This window comes from Heloderma suspectum, chromosome 5, assembly GCF_057233095.1.
Source record: "Heloderma suspectum isolate Gila_16-S chromosome 5, 16-S_ref, whole genome shotgun sequence".
Classification (NCBI taxonomy): domain Eukaryota; kingdom Metazoa; phylum Chordata; class Lepidosauria; order Squamata; family Helodermatidae; genus Heloderma; species Heloderma suspectum.
Genome location: NC_139462.1, coordinates 215,667,275 through 215,690,234, shown reverse-complemented (window position 1 = coordinate 215,690,234; position 22,960 = coordinate 215,667,275). Strand labels below are relative to the sequence as shown.

General features: G+C 44.0%; 1 protein-coding gene across 1 annotated transcript in view; it reads right to left on the bottom strand.

Moving 5' to 3' along the window:
• The window catches only part of VIPR2 (vasoactive intestinal peptide receptor 2), a 92,674-nt gene that overhangs the window by 5,790 nt on the left and 63,924 nt on the right, over nt 1-22,960 (bottom strand). Inside the window, exons 5-9 of the mRNA XM_084855087.1 lie at nt 17,789-17,883; nt 15,113-15,254; nt 11,774-11,924; nt 9,708-9,768; nt 7,730-7,799 (exon numbers count right to left, since the gene is read on the bottom strand). Coding sequence (XP_084711213.1) covers nt 7,730-7,799; nt 9,708-9,768; nt 11,774-11,924; nt 15,113-15,254; nt 17,789-17,883 — 519 coding nt within the window. The remainder of the gene's footprint in view (nt 1-7,729; nt 7,800-9,707; nt 9,769-11,773; nt 11,925-15,112; nt 15,255-17,788; nt 17,884-22,960) is intronic.

Below are 22,960 nucleotides of genomic sequence, written 5' to 3'. Positions count from 1 at the left end.
TAGGAAGTTCTGGGGGAGGGGCCAAGGGAAGCAAACGCGAGTAAGGGAGCTCCGCGGTGCCCTTCCGCACAATTTTCTGCATTTCACACGACACACCTACACACTGCCGCCGACACACTAATGTGTCACGGCACACAGTTTGGAAAGCTCTGCAATAATACATTAAGGGTGCAGTCCTATACACGTTTAGACAGAAGAAGTCCTACATCTCCCAGCATGCCCCAGCCAGTAATGCTAATTGGAATAGGCTGGGAGTTGTAAGACTTTTCTCTGTCTAAGCAAGCATAGGATTGTGCCCTAAAGAAAGAAAGAAAGAAAGAAAGAAAGAAAGAAAGAAAGAAAGAAAGAAAGAACTTTTCTGCCTTCTCATGACACTCAAAATTAGCTGCCTGAGGCAGCTGCTTCACTCTGCCTAATGACAGGGCTGGCCCATAGTGCTTTGCCCAAGGTAACCCAGTGAGCTTTGTGGCTGAGCAAGGATTTGGATTTGGTCCTCCGTAATCTAAGTCCAACACTCTAACCAATACAACTATATTGGCTTAGGATAAGCTACTTTTGCTGAAAGACAAGGTGGGAATATGAGAAATAGTTTGTAACTGTAGGGTTGCAAAAGTTCAAATTTTTGCTAGCTTAAAACAACACCTTCATGGAAGCAGAGAATAAGGAAAGAGAGAAGATGAATTTCACTGTGCCAACAGCTGAGCACTGGTAGGTGCTCCCAGGGATCAGACTGGTACAGGACATCTCCAATTTAAAAGATCAGGGGAAGCTATAAAATGTGCACACAGCATAAAATACCAAAGCTTGCCAAATAGGAGGTTTATTCTCAGGCAACAATGCTACATGAACTGATGGTGAGAGCTGTTCGTAACATTATAAGTAAACAGCTCAGCTTGATAGCATTAGCAAAGGACAGCATATGTATAGTTATTTAAATATGACTTCAAAGGGCATACTATCCAATGAAAAGTAGAGACTGAATTAAGGCTTTCTTTAATTAAAGCTTACTTTAACACTTTCTAACTGGGTTTGCACAACATGCTAACCTACACTCAGTGGTTGAATGTGGGTTGTTGTTGAACCGTGGATTAGCATGTTGTTTGAACACATGACATTTTCCCCAGGGTGACTTAACCATTCAGTCGCGGCTTATTTTTCTTGAACAAGCCACCTTGAGAACCCATGGTTTGTTGTTGGCTTGTTCAAGGTAGTTAACAAGCCACACTACATGGTTAACAAGTCACCATGCAGAAAATGTCCTGGGTTCAGACAGCATGCTAACACACAGTTCAACAAACAACCCATGGTTCAACAACAACCCACACTCAACCACTGAGTGTAGGTTAGCGTGTTGTGTTAACAGCCCCATTATATGATAGCATTGGTAGGCACTTAAATGATTCAGGTCCCAGGCCCACTGGGCATAAATTTACATAAATCAGCATATGTTAATTTTTACCAATATGTGCAAATTTAGAAATAATTATTACGATTCATTTAAATTTCAGTGCGGTGGGGGCAGGGAGGCAAAGCCAGACAATTAATTACTCATCTAAATCATCTCAAATAAAACAAATTTTTCAATTAATTTCCACCCTGCCCGAGACCATCCCAAGCCAATGGAAAATGTTTTTTCCTAAGCTGCAGGGCCTGCCCAAAACATTTTGCTGCCTGAGGCAGAGCAGCAAATGTTACCCCCCACCCACCCAAGTCAAGGTGCATAGCCCCAGTGTTAGCTGAATTATTTTGATACATGTGGCAGAAAATGCCATAAGCACCTCTCCTCCCCCATGGCAGTAGAAATACAACAACAACAAGGTAAATAATGAATAATTTACCACCCTTTTATGATACCCAAAATTTGCTGCCTGAGGTGACACCCTCACTCTGCCATATGGTAGGGCTGGCCCTCCTAAGCTTAACTGCTATACAGGAGAAGATTTTGGGGTGGGTGGGACAGGACAGGGGTATTGCAGTGGGTGGGGCAGGGATGTTCCTTCCCCAGCTACAATCCGTCTTGAAAATTGCCCCCTGAATAGCAATTAAACTGAGGAAAAAAACATTCCATTGGTATCAATGGACACTCAGGCTCTGTGGAATAGATCCAGCCCCCTGGAAATAGATTTGGATCCAGGGCCCCATGAGATCCAGCCTAGCAATGCTCCTGTGAGAGTATTTGTGTCAGAAATTGAGAGAGGTCAAATTTCAGCTGAATTGGGTGGGTGGGGGCAGTTGAGAGGCAAGCTGTCTTCCTTTTCTGGCATTTTTGAGTGTGAGAGGAACTTTGAGAATTGCACTTCTTGTCCTGAATGCCCTGAAATGATACCAGAATGCAGTGGAGGCTGGTGGCCCTGATGTCAGTGGGGCAGTGAATCCACTCCCGGTTTCAGTCATAACTCCATACGAGCTATCCGAGGTGCTTCCTACTTTGGATAGCTCCTATAGAGTTCTGTCTGAAACCCGGAGCAAATTCACTGTCCCACTGACAATCAAGCTATCAGCTTCCACTGCTGTAGTAGTAATTACATCATGATGTAGCATCGTTTCAGAGCATTATGGGCAAAACCGGGTAATTGTTGGTAATTGTTTAGCATACTGTGAGAGGGCGTTTACTTACATACATACATGAGAGATGCCTAAAATAAAAATAAACTTTGAAACATGCCTTTAAAGGTCATGTTCCTTACCTGCAGTTTAATAAGGCTTTCCTACAATATTATTCTGAACACTGTACATCAGAATAACTTTAAAACAACTGTCATGGGAGAGCTATTACAAACATCATCAGTTGGCATTGAAAAGCTCTGGGAATGGCCAGTTAGTCTTATGAAAAGTGTTTTTATAAAGGGACCAGTGCCAGCTCCAGGTTTTTGAAGGCCCCTGGGCAAGACTCTCTCCACAGACTCCTTCCCTCAGCGAGCCTATCTTCTCACCACCATTGTCACCAACTGCTGTTGCTCCTCATCCTCTTTCCCATCATTTCGTTTCATTTATTATATTTTTGTACTGCTCCATTACTACCTCTTTCTTCCTTAACAGACAGAGAGCCAGTGACCAAGTAGGCAGTGGCATCTACTGCTCCTCTTTCTTACCCCCACTGTTGTCTGAACCACAGCGTGAGGCAGGGAATAAGCGGGCTGCAATGATGAAAAGAAGGAGCAAGTCCAAGGAGCTCTTGCCAGTGCACCCCTGCTTGAGTGCAGGCCCTCGGCAGGTGCCCAACCAGGCCTACTCTTGACACCAGCTCATGTAGCTATATCTAATTTAACTTTTTAGAAAGCAGGCCGTGACTGTTTGATTCTGACAGGCATTTAGGGACCGAGGGCAGTGGTGAGTATGGTGCTGTTGCTTTGCTTAGTGGTTCTTTTTAAGAATTTTGTCGGAATTTAAAATGTATTTCATTGTGCTTACGTGCTATTCTTTTAAATAGATATTATTAATAGGGATGTATGAATCCCTTCCCCTTCATGGATCACTGCCTTGTTGTGCCGAAGGGGCTTGCGTAACTCAGTGAAGCCATAAGCTATGCCGTGCAGGGCCACCCAAGACGGACAGGTCATGGCAGAGAGTTCTGACAAAATGTGGTCCACTGGAGAAGGAAATGGCAACCCACTCCAGTATTCTTGCCAAGAAAACCCCATGGAACGTATCACAAGGCTAAAAGAGATGACGCCGGAAGATGAGCCCCTCAGGTCGGAAGGTGTCCAATATGCTACTGGGGAAGAGCAGAGGGTATTTCCAAGTAGCGCCAGAAAGAGTGAAGCGGCTGGGCCAAACCCGAAAGGACACTCAGCTGTGGATGTGTCTGGTGGTGAAAAGAAAATCCGATGCTGTAAAGAACAATACTGTTTAGGAACCTGGAATGTCATATCAATGAATCAAGGTAAGCTGGAGGTGGTCAAACATGAGATGGCAAGATTGAACATCGACATCTTGGGAATCAGCGAACTAAAATGGACAGGAATGGGCGAATTTAATTCAGGTGACCATCATATCTACTACTGTGGGCAAGAATCCCTTAGAAGAAATGGAGTAGCACTCATAGTCAACAAAAGGGTGGGAAAAGCAGTACTGGGGTACAATCTTAAAAATGATAGAATGATCTCAGTACGAATCCAAGGCAAACCATTCAACATCACAGTAATTCAAGTCTATGCCCCAACCACTGAGGCCGAAGAAGCTGAGGTTGATCGGTTCTATGAAGACCTACAACACCTTCTAGAACTAACACCAAAAAAAGATGTCCTCTTCATCATAGGGGATTGGAATGCTAAAGTAGGAAGTCAAGAAATCACCAGGATAACAGGCAGGCATGGCCTTGGTGTACAAAATGAAGCAGGACAAAAGCTAATAGAGTTTTGCCAAGAGAACATGCTGATCATAGCAAACACTCTTTTCCAACAGCACAAGAGGCGACTCTACACATGGACGTCACCAGATGGTCAATATCGAAATCAGATTGATTATGTCCTTTGCAACCAAAGATGGAGAAGCTCCATACAGTCAGTAAAAACAAGACCTGGAGCTGACTGTGGCTCAGATCATGAGCTGCTTCTTGCAAAATTTCGGCTTAAATTGAAGAACGTCGGGAAAACCACTAAACCGTTCAGGTATGACCTAAATCATATCCCTGATGAATATACAGTGGAGGTGAGGAATAGATTTCAGGGATTAGACTTGATAGACAGAGTGCCTGAGGAACTATGGACGGAGGTCCGTAACATTGTTCAGGAGGCAGCAACGAAATCCATCCCAAAGAAAAAGAAATGCAAGAAAGCAAAGTGGCTGTCTGATGAGGCTTTACAAGTAGCTCACGAAAGAAGGGAAGCGAAAAGCAAGGGAGAAAGGGGAAGATATACCCAACTGAATGCAGAGTTCCAGAGAATAGCAAGGAGAGACAAGAAGGCCTTCTTAAATGAACAATGCAAAGAAATCGAGGAAAACAACAGAATGGGAAAGAATAGAGATCTCTTCAAGAAAATTGGAGATCTCAAGGGAACGTTTTGTGCAAAGACGGGCATGATAAAGGACAAAGAAGGCAGGGACCTAACAGAAGCAGATGAGATTAAGAAGAGGTGGCAAGAATACACAGAAGAACTATACAGGAAAGATCTGAATGTCCCTGATAGCCATGATAGTGCGGTCACTGAACTTGAGCCGGACATCCTAGAGAGTGAAGTCAAGTGGGCCTTAGGAAGCATTAGTAACAACAAAGCTAGCGGAGATGACAGTATTCCAGCCGAGCTATTTAAAATCCTAAAAGATGATGCTGTTAAAGTGCTGCATTCAATATGCCAACAAATCTGGAACACTCAACAGTGGCCACAAGACTGGAAAAGGTCAGTTTACATTCCAATTCCAAAGAAGGGCAACGCCAAAGAGTGTTCAAACTACCGCACAATTGCGCTCATTTCACATGCCAGCAAGGTGATGCTCAAAATCCTACAAGCTAGGCATCAGCAGCATGTGAACCGAGAACTACCGGAAGTACAAGCTGAGTTTCGAAGAGGCAGAGGAACTAGAGATCAAATCGCCAACATTCGCTGCATCATGGAGAAAGCAAGAGAATTCCAGAAAAACATCTATTTCTGCTTCATTGACTACGCTAAAGCCTTTGATTGTGTGGATCACAACAAACTGTGGCAAATTCTGAAAGTGATGGGAGTACCAGACCACCTTACCTGTCTCCTGAGAAACCTGTACGAGGGTCAAGAAGCAACAGTAAGAACCAGACATGGAACAACCGATTGGTTCAAAATTGGGAAAGGAGTACGACAAGGCTGCATATTGTCACCCTGCTTATTTAACTTATATGCAGAGTACATCATGAGAAATGCCGGGTTGGATGAATCAGAGGTCGGAATTAAGATTGCCGGGAGAATTATCAACAACCTCCGATATGCAGACGATACCACCCTAATGGCAGAAAGCGAAGAGGATCTAAAGAGCCTCTTGTTGAGGGTGAAAGAGGAGAGTGCAAAAGCTGGTTTGAAACTCAACATTAAAAAAACGAAGATCATGTCATCTGGCCCTATCACTTCCTGGCATATGGAAGGGGAAGAAATGGAAGCAGTGACAGATTTTACTTTCTTGGGCTCCAAGATCACTGCAGACGGTGACTGTAGCCATGAAATTAAAAGACGCTTGCTCCTTGGGAGGAAAGCTATGGCAAACCTAGACAGCATAGTAAGAAGCAGAGACATCACCTTGCCGACAAAGGCCCGTCTAATCAAAGCTATGGTTTTCCCATTAGTAATGTATGGCTGTGAGAGCTGGACTATAAGGAAGGCTGAGCGCCGAAGAATTGATGCTTTCGAACTGTGGTGCTGGAGAAGACTCTTACGAGTCCCCTGGACTGCAAGGAGGTCAAATCAGTCCATTCTAAAGGAAATCAACCCTGAGTGCTCATTGGAAGGACAGATAATGAAGCTGAAGCTCCAATATTTTGGCCACCTAATGCGAAGAGAAAACTCCCTGGAAAAGACCCTGATGCTGGGAAAGACTGAAGGCAAAAGGAGAAGGGGACGGCAGAGGATGAGATGGCTAGATAGCATCACGGATGCAATGAATATGAACTTGAGCACGCTCCGGGAGAGAGCGCAGGACAGGAAGGCCTGGCGTGCTATGGTCCATGGGGTCACGAAGAGTCGGACACGACTGAACGACTGAACAACAACAACAACAATGAATCCCTTACCTGGTTCCGGTCAGGGAATCCAATCCGTTCCTTCCCCCAGAATCCTCGACGGGGGGGAGGCGATCCGGTCCTCCCCCCCCAGAATCCTGCCTGACAGGCTCCGCTCCGCGGCCATGCCGCAGAGCCACCAGCTGGGCCAATCCGCAGCAGGGCCTCCAGCCACTGCCGGGCTGGTGCGGACGCAAATGGTGTCCTGCGTAGGGGACGCCATTTGAATCCCTACGGTAGCCCGTGATAGGCTACATAAATATTTACATAGCCTATCATGGTAAAGGCAGCCATGCAAATGGTGGCCGCTGCACCCTTTGCATGGCCGCCTTTACCGTGATAGGCTATGTAAATACTTATGTAGCCTATCATGGCAAAGAGCAGGGGCGCAAATGGCGTAGCAGCCGCCATCTGCATCCCTACTCTTTGCCGTGATAGGCTACGTAAATACTTATGTAGCCTATCACAGCTGTCAGCAAGCACGCAAATGGCGGCCGCTACAATGGCCGCCATTTGCGGCCGCAGCAGCCTGGCAGTGGCCGGCCAGGAGACCAGCCGGAGCTGCCGCCGCTGCCACATCCACCCCAGGTAAGCTCCATCCCGGGGCGATTCCGCAGGGTGGGAGGGGCGGAATCCCCCCGGGACGGAGCTTCCACCCCCCGGGACGGAGCTTTTCATATGGTATAAAATATATGACTTGGGGGAATCACCTGGACAATACATCACATTAAGAATGTAAACGATAGCACACAGTGTGAGGACTACCTGTAAGGCAAGCACTAAGAGGCCACCCTAAGGTGAAACACGCCATTCCGCCCCGGATTCCGGGGGGGGGGATTCTAAAAAATCCAGCCTCACTGGAGTCTGTGGTGGAATTCTCTGACATCCCTAATATTATATTACTAGCTGCTTTGGGGGACCCCCTCATCCTTGAGCTGAAAGGTGGGTTATAAATAAAATGAATAAGTAATGAACGATGATAATAATACAGTTTGCCTAGATCCACACATTTGCCTGAAATTAAAGAGATAAAAAGTTACTTACTAAAATGGAAATTAGGATTGGGACTCTTATAATCCACCAAGGGCCACTGTGTTCATTTGTATCCCAGCAGCTATTAGGAAAGGGAAAAAATAAAGAATGTTATTATTAATTCAGTCAGGCAAGGAGATACAATAAATAAATATGACAAACTCTGAAAACTTGTACCATAATTAATTTAAGCACACACATTAATACCTAGTGAAAATGCCAAGCAAATTTGGAAAGGAATAAATTTAATCTCTAGGCAAAAGTAGCACAAGGGTCATATTATTTGTTTGTTTATTACATGTCTATACTGCCCAACAGTTGAAGCCAATATTGTAGAGAAGCCTTCCCCAACCTGTTGCTCTCCAGATATTTTGGACTTAAAGTCCCATCAGCCCTGCCAATGGTCAGGAATGATGGGAGTTATAGTCCAAAACATCTGGAGGGCACAAGATTGGGGAAGGCTGCTGCAGAAGTGAGGCAGCAACAGAAACTTTAAAAACTGAGGCAACTCCATCCCTTTTATAGGTCCTTGAGTGCTAGCTGGCTGTTTGGGGTTGCCCAGCTGCTGCCTCCTTCAACAACTACAGCAAAACAAAGACCAGTTGGCAGTCAGGGCTGGCCCTATCATGAGGCAGAATGAGGCGCCTGCTAGGGATGCTGGAGAAATTTGAGACAGATTAAAATCAGCTCCGATTTCTAAGAATCTGACTTGAGGAATCTACTGCAGAGCGCTCCCCTCAGGCCGTGCAGAGTCTGTGGACTTTCAGATGATTTTTTTTTACTTAGCTGAAATTTACGAATAAAAATCCGTGGAAAAATGCATAACTTTCTGCTGAGGAAACATTGAATGGAATGGAGGACAATACACTACATGTTACATACTGAGGTAAATTATGTAAATACTTATGTAAGTATTTATGTAATTATTTCTGTATTTTTCTGTTAAATTTTCTGTATTTTTCTGTTATGTAATTATTTCTGTATTTTTTCTGACGAAAAAAATATTCGCATCTGTCTGTGGGTGGATGATAGAACAAAAGGCGCCTGATAATCTGCGAAACACAGACGGAGCGGATTTTACACAGTCCGTACTAGTGGCTGCCTCAGGCAGCAAATTTGGGGTGTCATGAAAGAGCAGCGAACTCTTATTTAATTTTTTGTTTTTGTATTTTTACTACAAGCTGTAGAGAGGGGTTTTTGTAGGGTTTTCTGCCCCATGTGACAAAATATCTTGGCCAGCTTTAGGTACTACGCACTTTGATTTGGATGCAGGGGGCACCATTTGCTGCTCTGCTTCAGGCCACAAAATGCCTTGGGATGGCCCTGGGAACTATGAGTCATGTGTTCACATCATGCAGCCCAGGTTTATATGTTACCTGAGGCAATGCACGTCTTCATGAGATGGAAGGCATGGGAGTCCCAACCTGTGCAATTTCCTTCCCTCGAAAAAGGGAGGACTAATCGAGTGAATGGTTGCGTGGTGGAGGGGAGGGAAGGGACCCCCCCACTCTGCTACCACATGAAAAGAAGCACTGTCTTGGGTAAAATATGAACTTTTATTGTTTTTATTTATAATAATAATAATAATAATAATATTTATTCGACACCTTTCTCAAAAAAAGGCTCAAGGTGTCTTGACAAGAGAGATTAAAACATGCAGAAATATAAAACTATTTAAAACAGCTAAAAACAATTAACAACAAAATATAAGGACCAGATAAAACAACTAAGTTAAGAAGCCCGGTCATACACCATCAAATACCTGGGAGTAGAGGAACGTCTTAACCCGGCACCCTAAAGGTAACAATTTGGGCACCAGGCAGACCTCACTGAGGAGAGCATTCAATAACTGGGGGGCCACTGCCCAAACTAATAAGCTGCCTTGTTGTGTCTGGAAAGCAAAGGAGGTCTAACCACCCCTGTTTGCTGCAGCCCCACCTTTCAAAGCAAAATATGGAAGCAGGAAGTTTTCTCTTCTTTTGGCACTTACCCAGTGTCCTCTAAATATAGCCTGGATACTATCCACATGACAATGAAAACTGTAGGGGTGCCTGGAAAAATAAGATACAGCAAAAAAAGGAGTGGAGAAAAAGGAAATGGTATAAAATATATGACTTGGGGGAATCACCTGGACAATACATCACATTAAGAATGTAAACGATAGCACACAGCGTGAGGACTACCTGTAAGGCAAGCACTAAGAGGCCACCCTAAGGTGAAACACGCCATTTCAGTTGCTTAGGGAGCAATCCTGTGCATGTTTAGACAGAACAAAGTCCTACAACACTCAGCATTCCCCAGCCAGCATGGCTGGCTGGGCAATGCTGGGAATTGTGGGATTTTTTTCTGTCTAAACATGCATAGGACTTTAGGACCACACAAACTAGATGCTTGGCTGAACAGCTTTTTCTTAGCCAGGGCTCCCAGATGTGGCTGGGAGAAAAGGTAACTGAAGAGAAGTGATGGGTGGGGAACGGCTCAAGCACCCTTACTCTGCCACCTGCTTTTCCTCTCCAAATTGTGCCCACCCCACACAACTCCTTAGATGTTCAGTGTTCAGTCTGCATTTCCAGACTGCTGTATGTCTAGCTTGTCTTCAAACAAGCAGAGGATGAATATAACAGGAAAGGGATGTTCCGTACAACCTTCTTTTTGTAATGAGACCTCATCCTCCCATACCAGAGATATTTTGCTGTTTCTTTGGAACCAGTGGAAGCACCAATGAAATATGAGGTGCCTTAGGGCTAAGCTACATGCTGCGTTAAATACTTAGTGTGCAGGTGATCCTCATTTTGTTTAGTGTAAGTGTAAGCACGTGGGGGCTTGATCCAAATTCAGGACTACCACATGTGGCTAGGGGAAGTTTAAACCTCCCCCACAGCCACTCCCTCCAACCCCAATCCACCACCACCACTGCGGGGATGAAATAAACCAAAAACCTTCCACTGTTTCCAGTAGACATTTAAACCGTCCCGCCAGACACTCCCCCTCCCAACCCCCCACCACCACGGTGGGAATGAAAAGAAGAAAAAACCCTCCCCATCCAGCTACACCCCCCAAATCCACCATCACCACAGAGATGAAAAGAGAAGAAAAAACCCCTCCACTGGTGTCAGTGGAGGTTTCTTTTTCTGTTTTTAGTCCCCACAGTGGTGGTGAGGGAAAATGGAGGGGGAGAGGTGTGAGGTTTAAACTTACCCTATCCACGCACAATGGTCCTGATATGTATTGTGCCCCCATGTGCTTACACTAAGGAAAACAAAACGGTGTGGATCAGCTGCACGCTACCTATTTAACACAGCATGTAATTTAGCCCTTATACTAACTCAAACTCTTGGTCCATCTTGCCCAGTACCGTCTCCTCTCACAGTTAGCAGCTCTCCATCCCCCCAGTCTTTCCTAGCACTGCCACTGAACTCTTCTAACCAGAGATGCCAGCAATTGAACTCTGTACTTTCCGCATGCAAAGCATGTGCTCTAACAGTGAGCAAAGGCTTCCCAATTATCAGCTCTGGAAAAGTGGGTGGTATTTAATGCTAGTCCTACTTAGAGTAGACCCAGTGAAATGAATGGGACTTTAGTTAGTTATGACTAACTGAAGTCCCATTTGGTTCAATGGGTCTTACTAACACTAACACTGGATACTACAGTGACTCAGTGTGAATAGCAATTCTCCCTCCCTGAAGTTCTGCATTTCCTCTCCAAGGGTTCTGGGCTCTTCCAGGAACTCTGCCTGCCCCCACCAAGAGTTCTGGGCCTGTCTGTCCAACTATTTGAGAACGTTAAGTCAGGCTTGCACAATCTGTGACCCATCAAGCCAAACACATCCTATCAGCCACTTAGCAAGGCCTCGATACATCTCTACTTTTACTGCCTGCAAACTACAGAAACAGGGCATAGGATGACAAGTGGCTGGAAGGCCTCAATGCATGTCTTGCATACTCAACTTGCTGGGTCTCAAATTGTGGGGCCCTGACCTACGTGCTCAGATACAAGGAGCCCCCTTAATGTACGGTAGGGAGAAAGAGAAAAAGAAGATTGTATTGATCTTCTTACCCCATCCAATAAGGAGATATATGGTGAAGTGTCTGTTAGGAGAGAATATGACCATGAGGAGGATGTGGAGATAAAGTCCTTCAACTAAGAGCCAATAAAAGTTGGCCATTACACAGTACTGGAAAAATACCAAGCTAGCCTTGCAGCCGACCTGGAAAGTTACAAACCAAGGATGAAACATTTGTGCAAAGAAATGGCTGTAACATAGTAAATGGCTTCCTTTGTTGAAAATCTTTTTTGAGAGATACAAGCTTTGACATGAGAAAGTTCCCCTTCTGTGAACTTGTCTATTAGTAGCTTGAAAGCACTTCTTTCTATTGTTTGGACTTGGTTCAAACAATAATTTCTTAAAATGAAAACAAAATGCCAAGTACTCCTCAAAGCCTGGTCTGAGAGTGATGTATTTAGCAGTTGTCTTGTCTCCTAAAGTCATCTCTCTCAATCTCTCTCTCTCACTCTGTCTCCTAAAAATGCAACTACAACTGAGGTTAATCTGGAGAAGGGAAACAATTCAGGGCCACCAGTTAACCAGAAATAATTTGGTTTAGGGAACATGCTCCCATCACTGTTTGAAGCTAGTTTATTTTAGGGCAGCTATGCCAGCAGCAAAAAATAGCTCTGTGGAATGCATAATTGAGTGCTCTTCCTAACTGTTATGTAACTACACTAGGGTTAGCAGAAGTGGCAGAAGTAATTTGTTGTTGTTGTTGTTGTTGCAGATATTACATCACCTGGACAACACTGCAGCATACTGATTTATACCAGTTTAACTACAGTGATGCTTGTAGTTTGGGACTTCAGACAAAACTTACAGTTAAAAAAAGCATAAAATTGTTTCCTAAATTAGCCAGAAATAACAACAGTGAAATAGACTCTGCCATCTAAATTCATGAGCCAGGACCTGTGAAGTGATAAAAGGTATCTATTTCTCAGCATCTCTATCACAAGGCATCTTTGTGGAAGATGTATTAGCCATGCAAATTAAATAGTGAAAAAAATTCTAAGAAGTTTCACACAACAGACCAGCACACTGCCCATCACGGCAAAATTATTGGTTTTCACCGGCTAAGTTGAACAGAGTGGAACCATTAATGCCAAGGGAATGGAAAAATCCTCCAGCCAAGGAGAACCTTGGTAACAGCTTTGCATAAAAGGTGTCATATTACACATGAAGCTGCCTTTTGGTGTCAGGCCATCCGTTTAGCCAAGAATTTCCTGCTCTGATTGGCTGCAGCTTTCCACCTATCATTTCCTGAAACATTATATGGGACCTTTTTTTGCAGGAGATGACAGATATTCAACCTTGCAAAACGTGTGCTCTTATCACTAAGCTACCTTGTACTCCATCTACAGTCCAATCATAAGCATATATACCCAGATGTAAGTCCCTTTGTGCTCAATAGGGCTTACTCCCAGGTAAGTGTGCAGTCTTTATCTCTTAATTAGATGAGACGGACTAAGTATTATGCTATTTCAACAAGGAATCATATTGATATGTTTGTAAGAATAGCACTAAAGCAAATGTCACATTTCATCTCCCACTCTTTCAAGATCCTCCCCAATTCTCGTACCATTCATCATTGTGCATTTATTACAAACTTTGAATTCAGAAAGTGCTTTACAATCACACTGACCTTCCAACCTCTGTGAGATAGGTAATTAGTTTTTTAATCTTTCAGACAGAAAACTGAAAAAGCAAATTGCCCAAAGCCACAGAATGAGTATATGGTAGTGGTAAAGCTTGAACTTAGCTCTTCCAATTCTGATTCCAAATCTCTATTCCTATCTCTTTTGGCAAACTTCTTTCATGCCTTGATACCTTTTCCCTTTGTTCCCCACATTCCATTAACTCCAGTTGGTTTCCTAGAATCCTCTTATACTATTGGTCCTGTTCTATCGCCTGTCTGCCAGCCTCCCTACATCCCTGAGGTGCATCCAAATTTCTGACTAAGAGCTTCACAACACGAGGCTAATGTCAGGAATGCCCCTGTTGTCTTCTGAACCCTCCAAAAGCCAGAATCAACAGTTAGACAAAAGGGCTGCTTTCCAAGGCTTTATTTCCATTCAACCTAATGAGGCTTACAGATGCTAATTGTGTGAGATTCAGAGGAAATACAAAGGAACAGCCTACGAAGGGTTTCTAAGAGTTAGGATGTCAGTTGGTCTCCGTTTGGAGAAAAGTGTGGCAACTCTCTGAACTTAAGGAGTAGGAGGGGAAATTCTCCCCCTTTCCCATGGGGCCTCGGGGCGCAGCTGTTGACGTTGCGCCAATCGGGCTGAGCACCTCAGCTCGGCTCCTGCAACCTCTCGCTTGTGCCTGCGCCTCACGTCTATAAGCTCACGTTGTCCCTCCCTTTCCATGCCAGGGTCACTGTCTCCCCCAGGAATGTGAGCAGGGGGGACTCCCCCTCCACCTGCACCTCTGAAACCTGAGAAAGTGCCTCTCCCACAGATTGTATCTCCTCCTCAGAATCAGAGCTGCTTCGGGACTCTAAGGGCTCAGATCCAATCCTGACAGCTAAAATCCCACATCCTTACTGGGGCTTCTCCTTCCAGATTCTTTGTGGGATTAAGATCAGCTCCTTTACATGGGCGGACACATGGTCTGAATTGAGGAATTCCTTTCTCGGCAAGTTCTATATGTTTCATTTTACAACCACTAGATGGCACTGTGGTTATAGCGGAACTGCGCATTACACACAGCTGATATATTGGATTACATTCCTTATTGGGTTATCTCCAATTTTTTGAAAAGTGGGATAAAGGCCAGAAAGGGCAGGAGATGTCCTGGAGGTTGACAACATCATGTAAAGGACCCACAAACTTCAATGAGTGACCAATCACAAGCGTGCAATAAAACTCTCATGTAGAAATGCTCTAAGCTTATGTGTTTCAAATTCTGATTACTTAACTCCATTGGCTGTTTGACTGCTTTTGCCAGCTCATCTGCTACCTCCCCCATCTTTTCACCTAGATCCTAACCTTCTCAAAAGGACATCAGTCTTTGTCAGCCTGTCTATAATGGGTTATATCTAATGCTGTCCATTCACCACACCAGTGGAATGGAAACTGTTGACAGAATAGATGCTCCCCTCCTCTGCATCTCCCCTGCACACCCAAATCTGATCTAGAGGGTTGGGGGACCCTCTAGAGTAGATGGTAGAAGTGGGAGGGGGTATTCAGGGAGGCGGGCAGGGAAAAGAACAAAGAGAAGCCCTGTTGCACAAGTGCAAGTCTGCTCAGATGATGGTGGATGGAGCCAAATGTCTCACCATCACTACCAAAAAAAAAGGTATACAGAAGAAAGACACTTAAATTAATAGAAACTTCTTTACTTACCCATGATGGTTGATCCTCTGCGCACTGATCTGTGTTAGTATTGGAATAGAGGATATCATCCTTAACTAAGACAGAGATTGCTCTTAGAATGAAAGACAGGAACAAATTCAAATGTATGTAGTTCCGAGTGCAGTGAAGTTTCCTACAAATGGAAAAAGGGACAGTGTAGTTTCCGAAATGGAAAGGCAGTTGAAAATTCTTTTGCTTACTTTCGGTATGTTTCCTAGGGCAGGTATAATGATGCCGACATCTTCTCTTGCTGTGGACAACCTGTGACCCTCAAAACTTCTTTGCAAAATCTGCAAGTTTCCTCCCTCCCTCCTGCAAACCCTGAGATGTGTTTGAAGATGCAATGACAACATGCTAAAGGTCAGAGAACTTGTAACCGATTCATCGATGTATTGTTATGCACATGCACCTCACTTCTAAGCAGTGAGCTACAGCACCCATCAAGGGTTCAATTTACTCTGAGTGAGGTATTGGAAGCCTATGGCATTTTTGTGGTCTATGAGCCACCTTTCAGGGCAGAAGCCCATCCATAAAAGGGGATTCACAGCATTAACTCTCCAACAGATCCTGCTCCCTGATTAGGTTTCTAGGAGCCTCTTGCACCCTAACGATGCTTCCTGAGCTCTGAGCTCACCTCTGACTGTGTCTTTCTGCAACAACCAAAAACTGCTCACAATTCACACAGAATGAATTCACACACTCCTTGTGGGAGCAGGGAGAAGGTAGGGGAAGATGCATGCCTTCAGGTAACTGCTGGCCATTAAGAGCCTATTGGCCTAAGACAAGAGGGATCTGCAAGACTAAAGTTGCTGAATTAGTTTTGGCCTCTCACTTACACTAATTTATTTATTTTTTACAACCTAAGCCATAAGGGATCATTGAAAGGTCATCTTATTACACCCCCCCATCTCTTTATAGCAAGGGTTTAGATCCTCAGGCCTGTGGGCCAAATCTGGCCCTCTGGGACTCCCAATCCTGACCTCCCCAGTAGACCATGCACCCTTGCCCTGTCCGTATTGCTCCAACCACCAATCATTTGGTGGCTTCCTGGCTTTTCTGCAGCCCCCCCTTCTAAAAGGTTGAAATGCCTTTCCTATGGCTTAGTTACTGGCAATAACAGCTTCAAGCTAAAATAAGTGGGTATTTTTTTTAGCATTTGGGCCTTTTTGGCCCTGCCCCTTTTGCCTTCAGCCCTGCCCTCCAAGAGCTTCTCCAAAACAAAATTCGGCCCGCAAGATGAAAGAGATTCTGCATCCCTGCTTAATAGTATTGTTGAGCCGGTAATTTATTTAGAAAAATGTGTATGTATAGGTGAGGCTATCAGAGGGGCAGGAAGCAGCAGTCAGGTGCCCATTCATTGTACCCCAAGACAGTTTCAGCTGACAGCTCCATTCCCTCCAGCTACCAACTGCTACTGCAGAAGGTATCAGAGGGAGAGAAAGTAGCAGTCCCATCCAGCTCCATGACCTGCTGAATTACTACCTGTCATGCAGACATGACAGGCTTTGGAAAATGGAAAGTAAAGACAGTCTAATCATACCTCAAATTCCAGAGAACTGTTGAGGCACTACCACTCTACCTTTCTTGGGACTACTGAAGAGCCATCAGCTCCTGAAGGGATCATCAGTGGGCTTGAGAGAACTATCATTGTTCTTTTATAAGGCTATCAATGGCTACCAGTCATGATGGCTATATTCTACCTCCAATATCAGAGGCAGTATGCCTCTGTACGCCAGCTGCAGTCGAACATGAGTGGGACGGTATTATAGCACTCATGTCTGACTTGTGGGCTTCCCTCAGGCAGCCGGATGGCCACTGTGTGAACAGAATGTTGGATTAGATGGACCTTTGGTCTGATCCAGCATGGCTCTTCGTATGTTCTTAGTTCGAATATACATTCTTTGCCTTGAGAACAAACACCTCTGAAAGCAGCAAGTATGTGTCGAAACCTTTTCTACAACACTTCCAAATGTCCATCTAACTGTCTTCACCATAAATTCGAATGTCTGTGAAACTCTCTTTCTCCTGGTTCCATTACTGTCTGGGCTAGATGGACCCTTGGTCTAATCCAGCATGGTTCTTCTTATGGTCTCTGTTATTCTATACTTCATATCATTTGTTTGTTTTAGTATTTTAAAAGTGTAAACTGCCTTGGTCGAAAGACAATATATAAATGCAGTAAATAACATAAATATGTATTTTTCAATTATTATTGCTTATGAGATTGCTATTTTAAAGTCTTTTTTACTGGCACTAGTGTTTTATTGTTTATTTTGTTGGAAGACACCTCAAGCTTTGAAGAGGCAAGATGTGGTGGATAAAGAATGAGTATAGATCAAACACAGCACTCTCATGCTAGAATGCAGTGGGCTTTGTGGGGAGGGGGGGACTGAGATAGGCAAATATTGTTCATGTCATATATATTACTTGTATTTATTTAAAATTGCACTACCTTGTCTTATTCAACAACGGCTAATGATAAAAAGGATGAAAACCATCAAAACTTTAAAATCAGACCATATACATTTTCCCCATGCTGAAGACCTACCTTTAAATTGAAATGGGCTTTCTATTTCTTAATATATTCCATTTGAACCCATTACTGGACTTGTTCTTCTTGCTATTCCAAAACACACAACATCCCCTCCCATTTTTAGGTAAACTTACCTAAAAAGGCAAAGGATGATGCTTCCTGTAGTAAGAGCAATGAGAGAGGCACTGTGTCCAAGGGTGTAAATTGCTCTCACCAGAACATAGAAAACCTATGGAGAAACCATTTGCATTCATCAGTTACCATATGAGTGCATAAATAAAACATTCACCAACAGGGCATTATTTTAAGTAGTGCACAGAAATTATGCACAAGATGGCATTTGCACCTCCCCTCTCCAGGGCCTTGCCACATGGTCTATATAGGATGCATGGATGACCTTCTCATTAAAAGAAATGGCCTGGCACATTGCAGCACAATCAGTAGTTCTCATGCCTGGATGCAGGTGGTAGAGAAGAGAGACAAATGGGATTCATTTTGTGCTGCTATGGGGATTCCCTCCCATGCACACAGGGGAATGGATCATGCCCTGTTTTCCAAGTTGTAGTGGATGGAAGCATCTGAAATAATATTAGGCGAAAAGGAATCTCTGTTTTGGTTATTTGATCTATGATGGCTTTCACACGTGTCAGTTGTCCTTTGATACTGCAGTCAATGAGTGGCAAACAAGAATCTGCGAACTCATCAAAATAGCAGTTTTAACTGAACATTGTGCAGTGGTTTGCAATTTAAATGGGAAATGAAAAGAAGATTCCTGAAGACAAGATACAGCACGCATAACACACATTTTTGCCCCAAGATGCCTGCCAATGCAGGCATAAATGTTCTACCAGCGCTAACATGGTGTCGTGGTTTTACAGTACTGTGGTGGTACAGTGGTCATCGTGCTTCATATTAAGCAGTTGTTTGATGGCAGAACACATTTCCTGATCAAGCTGTGAAAAAAGAAAAGTTGAAACAGATGACCTCCTATTCCTCCTCCCTACTCTCTTGATGCTTTGTTAACATGGACTCTCCCTTCTCTTTCTGTTGACTTCTCCCTGCTATCAAAACATACGGTCAAACTACACGTTACACATGAAATGGGGCAGCCACTAGAAATAACACTGCAGTGTCAATTTCCCCTTCTAAGGTGAAGGATAACTCAGCCTGTCTTGCGATGTTACCACGTTAGACCACGTGGGCAGGGTCAGTCTCCCACTCCCCCAGGGCCTGTCAGGTGGTTGCCTTGCAAGTGAAGAAATACAGTATCTGCTCAGGATGTGAAAAGTATTGACAATGAGCTAATGAAGAATGGCTCCAAGGGTCAAGGTGAAAATCGATGGTTTCTTTAAAAAGTCAACCTTTCCGCCAATGCTGCAAAATGATGTAATAATCAAGTAAATAAAATGGCAATAATTGTGGGTGTAAGGCTATTTCTCATCCTATTTCCATAGGATTTGATGCCTATTGATCTGGAAGCCATTCTCAATGGTGTGAGACTTCATCACATACATAGCCCGAAGTACATTTATTTCAACCAAAGAACCTTTCCTTTATAAATATCCAGTCATGCAGAAGAGAGTCTATGCAGCTTTCTATTAATACGCTTGCAGGCTGTAGTATGCTAAAGTTAGCTTGCTTGTGTCTTGTTTGACAGGTCGTTCTTTCCACTTCACAGCATATTTTTCACTTCAGTTTAACAAGACAAAAAAAAGTTGTTAACCAAAAGGTTAATTTGTTGCTGTGGGGCCTATGAAGCCTTTGGAATCTACCAGAATTTGACATTCATCTCTCTGGAATGAGTTGTGCATGGTGTTTGACTTTTGTGCTGCAACTTGCATGCTTGGCAATGACTGACATTAAACGACAACTTAAGAACACAAGAACAGGCCTGCTGGATCAGAACAAATGTCCATCTAGTCCTGTAACTTGCTTCCCACATTTGCCAACCAAACACTTCTTCTGGGAACAGAAGTGCAGCTAGGTAATTTTAGACCTGGACTTAATGGGTAGTATCCTACAGGGCCCGTGAGTCTGCGGTTCTAAAAATAACCTGAAACAAGTGGAAACACTTGTTTCTGGAATGGGGAAGGTGAGCATACATTGCAGAAGGGTGCTCCACTGACCTGTTCTAATCCAGAAATGACCATTTCTGCTCGTTTCCAGGGTTATTTTTAGAAGCACAAAAGCCCTGCTGGGCAACGAGTGGGTCCTATGAGTACAACTAAGGACCAGCAGAGGTAAAGTGGCCTAGTTGGATACTGCCCAATGGTCCTACAGGACCGCCCCCCTTTAGATGGCCATGTGTATTGGCCCTTCAGCACACAACTCACATTCTCTTTTGTTCCCCCACTCCCCACCATTCCATGCTGTACAGTTGCTTCTACATTCCCGATTAACTTAAAAAATCAAGAGAAACAGTTTGCCTACACTGAAGGTGTGTGTGGTTTTTTTTAAGCAATGCTGCACACATGCACAGTTTCGCATTTTAAACTCACTTAAAACATAGCACCATCACAACTACAGGAATCAAATGGCGTCTGATGCTGCTGCCCTGATGCTAAATACATTTGCTTTGCCACAAAACACTGTTTTGTGGTAAAAGAGGAAAATATATTTTTAAGGTAAAATAAATACATAAAATCAGCATCTCTAACTATGTACTTGCACAGCGGGTGGCCTCCAGATCATAAATATATATGAAAAAAGGATGCTGTGGCAACCAGCACCAACCATTACAGCATCAGCATCAACCAGCATCAGCCACTTGCCCCCCTCACAACGATGTGGGGCCCTTGCTGCACCACTGTCTGGGAAGCCCACAAGCAGAGTTTAAAGGCAACAGCGCTTCAGTGGCTGTGGCTCCCCAGCAACAGGTATTCGGTGGCACACCAGGGCCTCTGAGGATTTTGCATAGCTATCAGGGCTAACAGCTATTCCTAGGGCTGCCTTCCATTTATTTGTCTAATCCCCTTTTAAAGCCATCCAAAGGAGTTGCCATCACCGCATCTGTGGCAGTACATTCCATGCATTAATCATGGATTGTCTGAACAAATACTTTCTTTTGTCTGCCCAGAGTCTCCTGCCAATTTCACTGGATGACGACCCCAAGTTCTTAATACACTTAATAGCAGCATGATGGATGATTGTTAACATCCACCACATCTTTATTTTGCCTTAAGATCACCAAGTACTAGAGAAGGCAAAGGAGTGCAATTTATATAAAGCAAAATACACCTTTTCCTGACAAATTTGGTTGTGACTACCCATCCGTTCCCCTTCACATCAGCAAACAGAACATGCAACATACAGAACACAGAAAGCTGCCTTCTACTGAGTCAGACCCTTGGTCCATCTAGCCCAGTACTCTCGCCACTGACTAGCAGCGGCTCTCCGGATTTTCAGGCAGGAATTTTTCCAACACCACCAGGAGATGCCAGGGATCAAACCTGGGACCTTCTGCATGTAAAGCACGTGCTCTACGACTAAGCTATTGTGCTTTCCAAGCTACGGTCCTTTGCCCCTGCACCCTGCCTGAATTTGTACAAGCTGGTGCTTCCATCTTGTGCTGGTTCTGTGCTGGACTACATCACAGGATCTGCTGGATGCAGAACCAGAATGAGTTGTGCATGCCGCATTTTATAAGTACACACTTTGTTGACTTTCCAACTTCTGATTTTAGTGCACAAATGCGAAACTGAACGGGTAATAATGTGCCATTTGGGCATGCCCTTGGAAACTCTTCTGGCTATTCAAAAGAGACTCACAGCTAGAAAGTGTGGACAAAGGAGGGCTTTTGTTGTTGTAGGGCAGCCCTCCAGATGTTTTGGCCTTCAACTCCCATCTATCCCAGCAAGCATGGCCAATAGTCAGGAATTCTGGGAGTTGTAGTCCAAAACAACTGTAGGGCACACAGTCAGGGAAGGCTGTTATAGGGACATTCAGCTTTTGAATACTAGTCCTATCAACCGGTCCTACACAGAGCTGGTTATTATTATTATTAAATTATTATTAAATTTATTAATCGCCCATCTGGCTAGTCACCCAGCCACTCTGGGCGATGTACAACATACAATAAAACAGTTTAAAACAATAAAATTCTACAGTAAAAACTTTTTCTAAAATACCCTAACCCACCCCAAATGCCTGCCTGAACAACCACATTTTTAATGCACGACGGAAGCTCATTAAAGAGGGGGCATGGCGGAGTTCCCTAGGGAGGGAGTTCCACAGAATGTTCACTCTAGCCAGAGGCCCCATGGAAGTGCACAGATTGCCCTTCCATACTGAGGACGAACAAAAGATCACCATGCCATCTCCATGTGGGGTGGGTGCATAGAACCACCATGAAGAGCAACCCCAATGTGTTGGATCCATACTCAATCATACATAAAGTAGACTCACTGAAATCAATGGGTCTACTCTAAGTATGACTGAAACTGGATCCAACCTAAACAGTGCTGGTTCCATGATTTTAGAGGGCCCCCGTGAAGGCACTCTTAGTGGGTCCCTTTAATCTGAAAGAGGTGGAAGTACAAACCATGAATTCTCTTACCATTTCCGACCTTATGATAGCTTTGTTTATGTTATGATTTTATGATAACTTTGATGTTTATGAGAGCTCTGTGTTAGAGCACCTGCTTTGCATGAAGAAAGTCCCTGGTTCAATCCCCAGCATCTCCAGGTAGGGCTAGGAAAGAATCCTGCCTGAAACCTTAGAGAGTTGCTGACAGTCAGTATTGACAATACTGGGCAAGATGGACCAAGGGGCTGATTCAGTCTAAGGCAGCTTCCTGCATTCCTATGATCTCCTCATGGTGGCCCTTTTTTTTTTTTTGAGTTGACATGATTGTGCAAATCACTGTGGTCACATCTCCAGTCTCCAGGCTGCAAAGTCAGCTGCCTGGCTGCAAAAAGTGTGTGGGTCTTGGGGGTGGGGAATTGCCAAGTAAGCATCAGCCATAATGGCGGACTGTCCTCAGCTTGGTGGGCCATCTGTTATACAAGCCTGTAGCAGTCCTAACAAGAATATTAAGTCTGGAACACTGGGACATGTACCCATTTAGGAGAAAAGATGCATGTACAGTAAAAGTCCTCAACCAGCTCTTGATTTCACATTTTTCTTAGCTGAAACACAAGCATTACAGTTTCTTCCTTACAAAACAACATTTGAAATAATAGGTGAACTTACTTTCAGTGGGAAAAAAAATGTTACTGACCCTTGGTGATACAAAGGAATGCTAGAATAAGAGAGATAAGAATAACTCCTTTTGTCTGGTGAAGAGGTATTTGTTTAGGGAAAATAT